Genomic DNA, 12,284 nt, shown 5'->3' with positions numbered 1-12,284 from the left:
TATATAATTGTGAGAATGTTGATTGGATAGCCATGTGAAACCCCTGAACTTACAGATCAGTGATTCTCGTTACTCGAATTCTGGTTCTTCATGTCATCCAGTTGATTACAGCTCCACCATGTCTCTCAGCACTCTGAGCCAGCTGTCTCTCTGTTTCTCCATAGACCTCCCTCGTCCTTGTGAATTCCAGGAGGGGTGATGTCATGAACTTTGACCTTCTGATCCCTGTTGACCTCTGCCCTAGACAGACAAAAGAAAACAGCCCTGGGCTTGTGACCATCAACAGCTGCCACACTGGAGGCAGTTTGGTCTGGTGTTCACTGTGACTTCAGTTGACCTGACTTGGGGTCAAGTATTGTAGGAAACTGTTGGATCTTCTGAATGTTTGGTGATTCCAATAGTGTACAAAGAGTTTGGGGTAGGCCTAAACAAGTGCTTGTCCCACCATGAGCCCTAATACATTAGCCAAAGTTGATTCAGCTTTGTTCAATCAACTCTCATTTCAAAAAGCTTAAAGTCAGACAGATGCTTTTGTTTTGTTAAGTCTAAGTAGCAACAATGTAGTACAAACTCACGTTTCATAGTTCACTTTCAGAGCAAAGATTGACGATTATTTATTACTTATTACTTATTAAATATTTAATACATTTAGATTTTCCTCTGCCCAGACTGCTTCTGGACTGGCTAGACATGTATCTTTGGTGGTTGACTGACAGCCTATCCAGCCAATCACACCTGGTTTCTAGCTAGTACTAGTGACGACATTACAACAACATCCAATTTCACTGATCATTTGCTCACTAAAGTCATACCTGATGTTGACAGTTTGAGTATTCATATTCAGATGTCTTGTGTTAAAATCTGCCGACATCTAGCAGCAGCAATATGACGTGTATCCTAACATTCGCTAGCTGTTAGCTTAGATAGAGCTGTCAAACTATTCTGGCTACATGGCTGGGCATGCAACTTTGTTTACAGTCGAGGCAGGTACATGTCACCAGTGCCTTATCATGATTGAGGGCAAAATATGTCACCAGTCTTACACACACGCACACACACATAGCCATGGGGAGTCTGCACCTGTTGTTTACTCACATCATGTTCCATTGCATTGCTCCAACCATTGGACAGAGTACCTTATGATACCTGTGTAAGCAATTGCCTGTGTCTCCTTGGTAAAAGTTTCAACAACAACAGCAAAAAAGCGTTTTATTTCTTCTATTCCTAACCATCATATACTTAAGATCATATTACCGTAACCCCAATCACTCTTGTTCATGATCTTTCGAGCTGGATAGGAACAATTCCCCTGCACAGCATGACCAGTAGAGACAGGTGGCACTGTGGCAGTTCAGTCGTCACCACTGGGAGTCCAGGCCGCAAGACAGCTGTAAGAGAACTACAGCTACATTATGTAACCCAGGTCCTTTGAAGAAGATGAGGGAGACCCCTTGACCTTGATGCCCCTCACGCGCTGACCTGCGAAGTGTGCTTCCCTTTATGGGACGGGTGAGACACTTAAAGACAGGTGGCAGTTCAGCCTCCTGAACTGAACTAGGACCTCAGGCAGCACCTCAGCAGGTGCCCCAACAGAGTTAGCCACTGCAAGACAGGACTTAGCAGGCCTGCTGAACACTCAGTAGCACACTTAATATTATGAGGGTTGCCAACTGTCCCATATTAGCCGGGATGTCCCGTATGTTGGGCTAAATGTGGCTTGTTGTAAGTCACTTTGGATAAAGGCGTCTATGCTTAAAATATAACCCGTTGGACTGCCTACCCCCCCATGGCCCCCCATCTCCCCACCCCCTGATCCCCCGCCCTCTGTGCAGTAACACGCCACCTTTTGGCAACCCCACTATGCGTGCATTGTGCTTGCTTCATTCGTGTGTCTGCAAGGGTCGCAGTGGATTGGGTCAAGCTACGACTGACCTTGTCCACACACTGACCTCAGTTGCTAAATGGCTCTAGTAAATGGCAAAGGTTTTCTACAGCTAATGCTTGATGATTGAGTTCATACCCCACAAACTTGAAATTCAAAGGTGAACATTCAGTTCCTATTTTTAGATTAAATTAGATTAGATTAGTTTCAACTTTACTGTCATTGCAGAGTACAAGTACCAGACAACAAAATGCAGTTGAGCAACTACCCAGAAGTGCAAATAGTGATATAAGAACATGATACAAAAAAACACAATATAAAAACATGACAATGATAGTGATAGGTACAATATGGCATGTACGGAGGTTAAGAGGTATATACAGTTATGAGCTATGTACAGTTAAGGTAGCTTATGTACAGTATAGGCAGCCTAAGGCATAAATGAGTGAGGGGGTTGAACCAAGTTCGCTGAAAGAGAACTAAGGTTACATTATGTAACCCAGATTCTCTGAAGATGAGGGAGACCCCTGACCTTGTTGCCCCCCTCGCAAGCGTCACCAGCCTGTCACAGTGATTGAATAGGTGTCTTCAACGAAAGGTACCTAGAGTGTGTAAGTCCCATAGTGAGGGGTCTCCTTCTCGTCTCCCTCCCGTCTCCCTCACATCACTGTGACAGGCTGGCGACGCTTGCGAGGGGGGCGACAAGGTTAGGGGTCTCTGGGTTACATAATGTAACCTTAGTTCTCTCTCAGCGAACCAGAGCGGTCAGATTTGTAATCTTTAGATTTTAACTTTAGACTGGCAATGTTAATGAGCGTTACCACGTGCAAGTCTTGAAAGTTGAGCACACTTTCCACACATCTGTTGTTGGCATTAAAGGGGTCTAAAATAAAAAAGCAGGGCTGGCGCCAGAACCAACACCTTGGGCCGACAACAAGGGGGGGGGGGGGGGGGCAGGGTGCTAGCAGTAGGTGGGTATGCGCAGCGCTAAATCGCTAGGCATTAGTATATGGACCTACAGTAAATATAAATATGACATTAAACATTCACACACGCCCCGGGAATATCAACAAGTCAGAAACAAAAATAAACTTAACTTTTGATTGGGTGGGCAAGACAGACGAATGTTGCCCATAGGGCTGAGCCCACCCCTGCCCATAGCTACCGCCGGCCTTGGCCAGAGTTGATTCTGTTTTATTCCACTGGCTGCTGCATAAGGCTCTGTGGAGTCTGCACCTGTTGCTCATGCAAATCATGTTCCATTGCTCCTGGTGATTTGACAGGTCTAACATGTAGCTTATGTACATGTGTATATGTATGCCGTGATACCTGTGTGGACAAGCTATCACCTGTATGTCTTTGGTAATGTTTTCCATTCAATGAAAACCTTTTTATTTTAATTTTTTATAAATGCATTGTCCCATCATGTGTAATGATTGTGTTCTTAGAAACCTTTGACAAATTGATCTAAAAGTTCCCACCTACTTAGGGTCATAGCCTGTTCGACCCTATCTGACCCTGTAGTACACAACTTCTAACATCTCCACAACTTTATTCAATGCCTGTCTGATGTGATGTTTGACAGACACAAGGTGGCACTGTTCTTTTAAGTTCTCCTAGTCAGTGTGGTGCAGTTTAGTATTGTAAAATAACTTTAGGATGGTGTATTGTTATGAAGGTTTTGACTCAATTAATGAAAAGTGTTGTATCTGACTTTCCATCTAATCAGCCTGGTTAACAAACCACACATCCTCAAAAAAATGTATTTTATTTTCACAAAGGCAAGATACTGTAAAAAGTTGCACAAATCCACAACAACAAAAATAACCAAGTTTGATTGCACCCTTTACAACCAGGTGAAGGAACTAGGTGTACTCTGGAATTGCACAAACTGTACACGACAGAATAGACTCTTTTCACAGAGACACACAATGTGAAGGCAAACACAACACAAACACACATTTCTTGGGAGTCTGTATGCAAACTTAAACACATTGTGCCATTGGCAACACGAGGCACATGTTTCCAAAAAACACACACTTAAGGCAGTTATTTATCTTCAGCACTAAATACAGATGAATATACTGGCCGATGCAAGATGTGTGACTCGCAATATGTGGAAGTATAATATAACACAAAATGTAATCCACATACAATTCAATCCACATTATTGGTGACCCAATATATAACTTGTTTGTATATGTGTATATGGCTGTATTCATGTACCATATCCTGTACAACAACAAATAAAAACACACCATGCAAACAGACCAACATCAACTTATCAACATCAGAGGTGGAAACCATACATTACCTGACATGAGTATGGTGTGTCTGTCTATCGTATGACTTTACAATGTTAACAATTGTTTGCTGCCTCTTCAATTAAAAAACAACTCTTGTTATCCAGGGGGTGGTATGGCTTGGACATGTATGGCTTCCACTGGAACTAGCTCACCAAGCAGAAGGATGAATTCTGAAGTAAACAGAAACATCTGGTCAACTGTTATCCCAACTTTGCAAACAGGCACTGACGAGATAGTGCCACTGAAATTTGTTTTCAGTTGTTATAAATAAATACATGGGTAATATGAAATCTAATCAATACTATAAATAAATGCCTGGGTAATATGAAATCCACTCTATACTATAAATAAATGCATGAGCAATATGATATCAGACACAAGCTGGTTAGTGGCGTCAATACTGGATAACTGTGGGTACGGTGTGTTCAGACTTGATCTTATGATGACAGAATACGTTCACACAGCATGTCCACTCTTGGCACACTTTGAGAGTTCGAGACACCCACATATAGAGGCTTAACAGTGCAAAGATTCTTAAGTGTCGCCAACTTCTTTGGCACATGCGCAAACTTTCCCATGATGCAAATTTTACCACTGGCAAGTCGCCACATCAGTTCTGTTTATCGCATTGCAAACTGGCACTGCCACTGCCAGTATGCAGTCGACCAGGTAATTTTCCTCTCTCCAAAAGCACACAGGGGGCACGCTGCCAATTAGGTTAGCGAGGCCCTGTTTTGGGTGTGGCAGGAGGAGCCTTATATAATCTTGGCTTAGACTACTGTGCCAAAACTAGAACCTCTGCAAGTGAGTGTGGTGTTTCACATGGCTGGTTGGAGTGGGATGGGACTTTAGCGTGTGAACAGTGCAAGAGGGACACTCAGATGTGGCTGTGAAGATGTTGTCATGTATTTCAGAGAGCTTTCGTCTGAAAGAGAGGGAACATTTAGGCAAGGTGAGATTGTGACCTCATGTCTTTGACTTGGGGCTTTAACACACAAGCGGTAGTGATCCCAGCGGTGATTTTTACACTTGTGTATGAGGCTGGTTCTCATGACTTTATGTTGGACCTCAAAGTCAATGTGTCTGGCTGTAGATATTTCACACACACAAAAAAAACTAAAACACGACACATAATCCACAACTTCAGAGGAATTACTTGAGTAGGGAGTGTATACTGGAAAATGTGCAAACCAAACGAAAGCACACAGTCTAAAAGAGTGACTAGCGTCTCAACCCCTGTCAAGGACCTGGGTCTATGACGCACCGTGCATACCACACAGTGTTGCAGCAGAAGCCATTCATTCCAATGGGGCGACTGACTGCGTCTGCGTCAACACCACTGGACGGTCTCTGCGTTGCGTTGTGTGATTCCGGCAAGCTTTAGATTTGTTCATATTTTACCGTGCTGCAATAGAACAGGATGTTGTCAAACCTCCAAAGAAGATTGCCTTTTAGCAAAGGTTTTATAGGATAGCAACAAGACAAAAACATGTAGCTTCAAAATGTTGTCACTGACAAAATCTGTAACTGACTACTTTTCTATTTAAAGGTCCCATATTATGAAAAACTAATATGGGAACTTTTATTGTCGCACTGTTACACAGCGAAAAAACGCTGATGATTTCCCGACCCTTGAAACAGCCCGTCAAGAAAAGGGATGCTAGAATGCCGTAAGATTAAAATCTGAGTAATATTTTCTGCAAAAAACTTAAATGACATGTTTTGGGGACCCGAGAGACTTACATTAACTTGTGGAAAAAGCATAATAGGTTTCCTTTAAAAGCACTTATATGAACTGTGTTGTGCCTTTGCTAGTTTTTGTCCACATTGTCAAATTTAATAAATACTTCACCTTTAACATAAATAAAAAAAACTCATTTGCTAGTCATACAGCATGTAACTAAGAAATTCGCTGGCGAGAAATTGCAGAATGGACTTCCGCCGGACCTCAACCACATCACGCCAGTGACTCAACTCTATGGAGGATGGAATGAGATGGGAGATGTTGACAATGAGCCAGGTATAGTATCAACAACCATTTCCTTATTTGCCTCACCCCCCTCTCGCCCTGTTTTCTCCCCTGTCTCACTCACCTGTTTCTCCCCCTTTAGTCTAAGACAGTCTTTTCGGGGAGCGCAGGGTTGAACAGTGCACTTTGAGCATACCCGTTTCCCCGTCACCCCCATATCCTCACCCCCTCACAGCAGTTTCAGCAGTAGCTCATAGGTAGCATTGATGATACCCCACGACAACACGGAACGATGGTAGTTCAGATGCACCCCTCTATACAGCAGCAGCACCCTGCCCTCCCTCTCTTTCAAAATGGTCGCCAGCACCTCGCGCCAGGACAGGAAACGACCCCCGACTTGGGCCTGGGCGCGGGACTTGACCACGTTGAGGGGGTAGAAGATGATCCCCAGCACGGCCCCCAGCAGACCCCCGCACACAAAGTCGCTGAGCAGGTGGGCGGCGGCGGTCTCGGCCAGGGGGAGCTGATCCTTGAGGGGGCCGCGGAGGCCGAAGAACAGGGCGTTGCTGGGGCCGTTGCGCAGCAGGATGGGCACCAGGCCGCGGTAACACTCGGCCACGCCGTGCTCCCGGAGGAGGGTCCGGAAGGTGTGGGCCGTGTTGTGGAAGCGGCCGTGGTGCCGGGGGTCCTGGAGGAGGGTCTGGACACGCTCGAAGGGCGTGAGGGCGGCCTCTGCAGTGCCTGTTTGCAAAGTTGGGACGACAGTTGACAAGATGTTCCTGCGCACCTCAGAATTCATCATCCTACTGCTGCTGCTGCTGTCAGCAGTTACATCATTGAAGACAAGTGAGCTAGTTCCAATGGAAGCCATAACACCCCCTGGATATTGGGCAGTTCCCTTTTTTTCTCCACACTTTACTCTTGCCATCACGCTGTTACTATTTTAATATTGTTGTTACTATGTTAATAGTTGTTTAATCTGTCCACGAGTGCCTTTTCCAGAACTCGACATATAACTCGGCATCTGACATATTTTTTTCTGATATTTGAGAATGAGAGTTTTGGAAAAACGAATGAATGGTACACAAATGCTTACCGGTAATCATTGTGGCAGCAACGTATGGAATGGTCAATCGAATAGCAACTTACGCTAGCGGTTGGCGTTACTCCCTGATCTACGGAAAACACTAACAGTGACCGCCCCCTCTCTTTCCTACGTACTCTCTTAACCTACCTGCGAGGACGGCGGCCGTACTGCGGATCAGGAGCTCCGGCGCCTCCGTGTGGTGAGGAAGGAGGCGGGAGAAGTCCTCGTACCTGGGACGAAACAAAGAAAGGATTAGTCAGCGGGGAGGTCCACCATCTCAAGATTCTTCAAGGAGTACAGCTAGGCGATATCTGCACTTGGGAGCCAAACGGAAGGCTCACGCCCTCCTGCAAACAAACACACGCCCACATTCCATTTGACGTAAGCAGACGAAACAATTCCTCATTTGGTACAACTCCTCATTCCATTCCATGTGTTTTTCCTGAGTGTCTAGGGCTAAGGGGACTGAGGAGTTCCGGACAGTGTCTAATCCCTCTTAAGGGCTTTGAGTGTAGTGCTCGTACGTACAAGCCGAACATGATGGCGGCCGTGGTGGTCTTCTGGAGGAGGGGGGGCAGCAGCCCCCTGTAGAGGTTCCTCAGGCCGTCCCTCTGGAGCTGACGCACCGCCTCCGACATGCGAACCCCGAAGAGCTGCTGACGGAACAACACCTTGGACCGAGAAATAACGCATGATCAATCAATCAATCAGTCAATCAATCAATCAATCGTATCATATCATATCATATCAGCGACAAACCCATAGCTATCCTCAGCAGCAGTGCAGCAGTACCTTGTGTATGGGGAATGTGACCACTATGTTAGTGAAGGCGGCGCAGGAGCCACACAAGTAGTGCTTGTTCCTGGGGTCCACGTTCGGAAGGAGAGCACCTCCTCCTCCTCCTCCTCCTTCTCCGTCGGACCCCCTCACTGTCTGCTGGGCCTGCGGGGCCATGGGGGCTGTTATTCCCGTCAGCAAGCCAGGGGGGGTGGGGGGCACGGGGGGTTACACTGGTCTGAAATGTAGCATCACCACCAGGTCAAGGCCGCACTCACACCCTGCTCTCAACCTGCAAAGGGCAAGGGACAAGGCAGATTGTCACTGTCTGACAATGTTCAAGACGGAACGGACACTTTGTTACCACACACGTCATTCTAAACACTTACCCTTTCCCTTTATGCCTCTGATGGTTAGGCACAGTTAGGCAAACTCAAGTTGTGTGACTCATGAGTTCCAGTAAACAGTAAAGCTAACAGTATTGTACAGTACCTTCTAGCTAATGACATCCTCCTACATCCTCCTTAGTCATGCAATATCATGCTCACATGCATGATAACGTTTCAAACTCTGTATCCTGTGTATATCTGTGGATCTGGGCTTGCCCTGTTCTCAAAAGGCAACTGTTTATGTTTGGGGCCAGATAAGAGCATATGGGGCACATGTTGCAAGTTGGAGGACATGTGGGGAGATTTGTAATGGGGTGTATGGAGTCCTCTTTCCCGGGGTAAACAACAAGCGAGGTACCCACCAGGAAATTAATTTAAGGGTCACAACAGCATAAGTGTGCAGCCTTTAACCTACCGGGAGTCATTCATGGCCAAAGTTGCTATTAGGTAGTCAACGCAGGACTTCCAAAAGTAGTAACAGCGTGTTTTATGGGACCAGTTGTTTCCATGGCAATGCAGGAACTGCAGCCTTTAGAGAATCGTAGCCGATTGGCCAGTATGGCACGCAGGTTAACTCAAGCACTGTGTTAAAACGACATTCAATAATATTTAATATCTACCCAACCGTAGTTGGCAACAGGATGGCACCAACCTTCAGGCTACTGCATTCCTCCCAGAAATTCAGACAAAAAAGGACAGACAGACGGGAACACAGCTGTGCTATGATGCTGACCACGGTCATAGACCACAGTCATAGACCACATAGGCCCAGCAGAGCCAGCAGAGCCTATCCTGATTCTTTTTTTGCTATCCAGGATCAGATCGAGCTGGCTGATTTCTCCTATATGACACAAAATCAGCCAGATAGATCTGACCCTGGATAGCAAAAAAAGAATCAGGATCATTCTGATCCAGATTTTAAACGTTTTGAACAACTGGGCCCTGAAAATCGCATGGTGAGAAGGACAAAATATCTGCATGGTTCAGGTTGGGCCTTTAGTGTAAACAACCTTTAAGCCTTCAGCGTGAACAACCCAAGCGAGAGGTTGAGATGTAAACAAGCACACAGGAGGCCTAGGAGGCCCTTCGTGGGCGTGGTGCTGTCTCTCTTTCACAATCTTCTGTTCTACAGTCAACAACATATCAGGGGCCATGGGCAGGCCAATGCCAATAAGCAATGATTGGATAGGTCGGGCACTCCTAACTTATGGGAAATATGTCCAACCGCACGCATGTATAGACAGGCAGGAAAACACACATAGATACGGACATGCACAGACACACAGCCTTATCATAACATAAGGCCTTTAATTTTGGCAGATATGCCTCACTTGCTTCACTGCTCAAACATGTTCTTATCAGTGTCGTTCATTTGTATATGTTCCTCAGCCAAGGAGATGGTATGGCGTGCGTGTGCGTGTGCGTGTGCGTATGTGTGTGTTTGTGTGTGAAGGGTGGTTACATAACCCAGAGCTGCGGAGGAAACAGAGGGCTATTGTTTTTGAACCTTCTGAACTTTTCTGATTTGCTTACAGACCATCATCCATGTCCTTTATTCCGTGGAACACTCAGGAAACCAATCCTTAAACTCATGAAACAGTTAGAGACCTCTAAGTGACCCCCGTCAAGAGACAACAAATTCCATGGACAAGATAAACAACCGCCGGTGTCTTTGTACATGGAACAGACATACAAAGTCACTGCAAACAGTATTGCTTCCTTTCTCACACGCTGAGCTCACACGTGTCTCGAACACGCTTGATGTGTCCTGTAAGCTGCTTTCCCTTCTGGTTATACCACCGAAAAAAAACCTGTTAGTATTTGAACCTGAACAGTGAGTTAAGTGCATCACGCTGCGTACTGCGTGCACAGTGGAAAGGTACTGACTGGGGGGGCCTGCGGCTAGTGACTCCATGCAAAAGACATGTAGTTAAACCTGTCCAAACACTGATACAAAAAAACCTCGAAAACAGACCATGGCATTGAGCCTACTTTCCAAACACAGGCAGTGCCTAAAAGATAACACAGCAGGAGATGTACTGTACCAAAGCTTCTAATCAACAGATGCATATGTCATTCTGTCAACACTGATACAGACTATGGGTAACTTAATGCATTCTATGCAGCCTATACATTGGCAACAACAGGCCACCAATCTAGCCTGCAATTGCTTTCACAACCAAAGGGGCGTGCATCAGACTCCATAATAATTCCATAATGGTCAGCATAACTAGGAGGCTTTTTCCCCCCCACAATGTCTGCCTGCTGCCTGCTGACACCAAGAACATGTTGACCCCAAAAGACCCTTCCATCAGTGAACATACAGAAGGGGTAGACTAGACGCTTAGGGGCCAGGCACTGAGGACAGAAGTGAACCCGGGCCTGTTGGGACTGGCCCCTCTCGCTGGTTCCTATCACTCCAATTCTCCCCTGAAAGGTAGGCTAACTAATGATTTTGATGAGGAAAGTGACATCTCTCAAGCCAGCTGTGGCTACTTACCTCCATCAGACGCAGTGCCTTAGTTTACGACTGCACTAGCATGGCGTGTCAGAACAGTGCATTTGAATTTGAATAGAAGAAGAAGAAAAGAGGACATCTGAGATGCAACATTGCATTCCTCTAGTGCAGTTGGTCGCCTGGGGCAGCAAGACTAGTGCCCCAGCCATGTAGCCTGACTAGTAAAAGGGCAAGGCTGGGCTAAACACATACAACAAGTCACCACACACACGCAACTCCTCAAGCTAGGCAAAATGATGGATGATCCTGTCCTGTGAACCTGCTGACAGAAGTACATTTTCGCAGCTGTACATTTACCACGTCAATTACATTGAGCATTAGCAGGCTAAGGTGACAGGTCATGCTTTCAAGTGACAGGAGGAAAACAACAACAGGCTCAGGGTGCGGACACTGGGGGGGTATTCCATCAACGTTGCTAAAGGGAAATCCATGCTTATTTTAAGTAACTCTCGCGAGACCTGTCAAAATAAGGCTGGATTTGTGTATAAATCTCGCGGGTTCTATCAAAATAAGCCTAGATTGTCCTTTAGCAATGTTGATGGAATACCCCCTGGGTGTGTCTGAAACGACGTGGTTTCTACACAAAACAACAGGAGCATACAGTCGCTAACATATAGTAACACACGTGTCCAATGGTCAATATGAATGCACTTAATACGGTTTGTTTACCCGCTAACGGGATGCTTTTAGTCGCGGTTATCTTCTTGACCTGTCTTCCCGTTGACACTATCAGTCGCTTAGCATTCAGTTCCGCATTCCGGTTTCCCCCGCGCGTCACGACTCCCAGCCAACTCCGTCTCTGATTGGCTGGCTTACAGGGCCAGCATACCTTAAAGATACAGGCGACATTTAATATTTAATTCACCAAACCGAAAACAAAATTAGTTTGATCTTGGAAGGTTACATTGTTGTATCTTCCATTTGCAATCAACGAAGCAGGATGATCACTTGAGCCTGTTGGGAGCTTGCACTACTTTCTGGCCACAACGTCACGTTAATTAGACAGCAATCAGACATGAGTGTGTGCCTCCACTTTGACAATTAAGAGAGCCCCGCCCTCCAATAATCAAAACGATTGGTTGAAGTCGTCAATCATTCCTTATAAATGGAGTATGGTCAAATGAGAGTAGTAATTCCTTCCCCCATCTTCAAACCAGACTGCGTGAAGTTCAAGGTAATTCTGGAGCAAGCCTGGTGTCGCAATATCTTTGCTTTCCAATGTCTCATGTTGCTGTTGAGTCTGAAAGTGATTGCATAACCACATGCCCTTTGCCATGCCCTTTTGATTAGGAAACCTTAGTCAACAATGGCAGACAAACCCGATGTGAGTGACAAGCCCGATGTGAGTGACAAGCC

The 12,284-nt window shown here is 45.8% G+C and overlaps 2 protein-coding genes across 2 annotated transcripts in view; both read right to left on the bottom strand.

Moving 5' to 3' along the window:
• LOC308161248 (histone H3.2) overlaps positions 1 to 12,284 on the bottom strand; it is a gene marked incomplete at its 3' end in the record, with an annotated part of 174,362 nt that overhangs the window by 41,841 nt on the left and 120,237 nt on the right. The gene's annotated exons all lie outside the window — the stretch shown is intronic.
• On the bottom strand, positions 6,387 to 8,198 carry LOC308160847 (mitochondrial nicotinamide adenine dinucleotide transporter SLC25A51-like; the record flags this gene model as incomplete). Its single annotated transcript, XM_080534782.1, has 4 exons — positions 6,387 to 6,898; positions 7,392 to 7,474; positions 7,773 to 7,915; positions 8,037 to 8,198. The coding sequence occupies 4 exons, from the start codon at positions 8,196 to 8,198 to the stop codon at positions 6,387 to 6,389; spliced, it is 900 nt and encodes a 299-aa protein (XP_080390908.1).

This window comes from Nansenia antarctica (genome assembly GCF_963989245.1).
Source record: "Nansenia antarctica genome assembly, chromosome: 6".
Taxonomy (NCBI): domain Eukaryota; kingdom Metazoa; phylum Chordata; class Actinopteri; order Argentiniformes; family Microstomatidae; genus Nansenia; species Nansenia antarctica.
The sequence above is the reverse complement of the archived record's forward strand: the minus strand, read 5'-3'. Positions and strand labels throughout refer to the sequence as shown.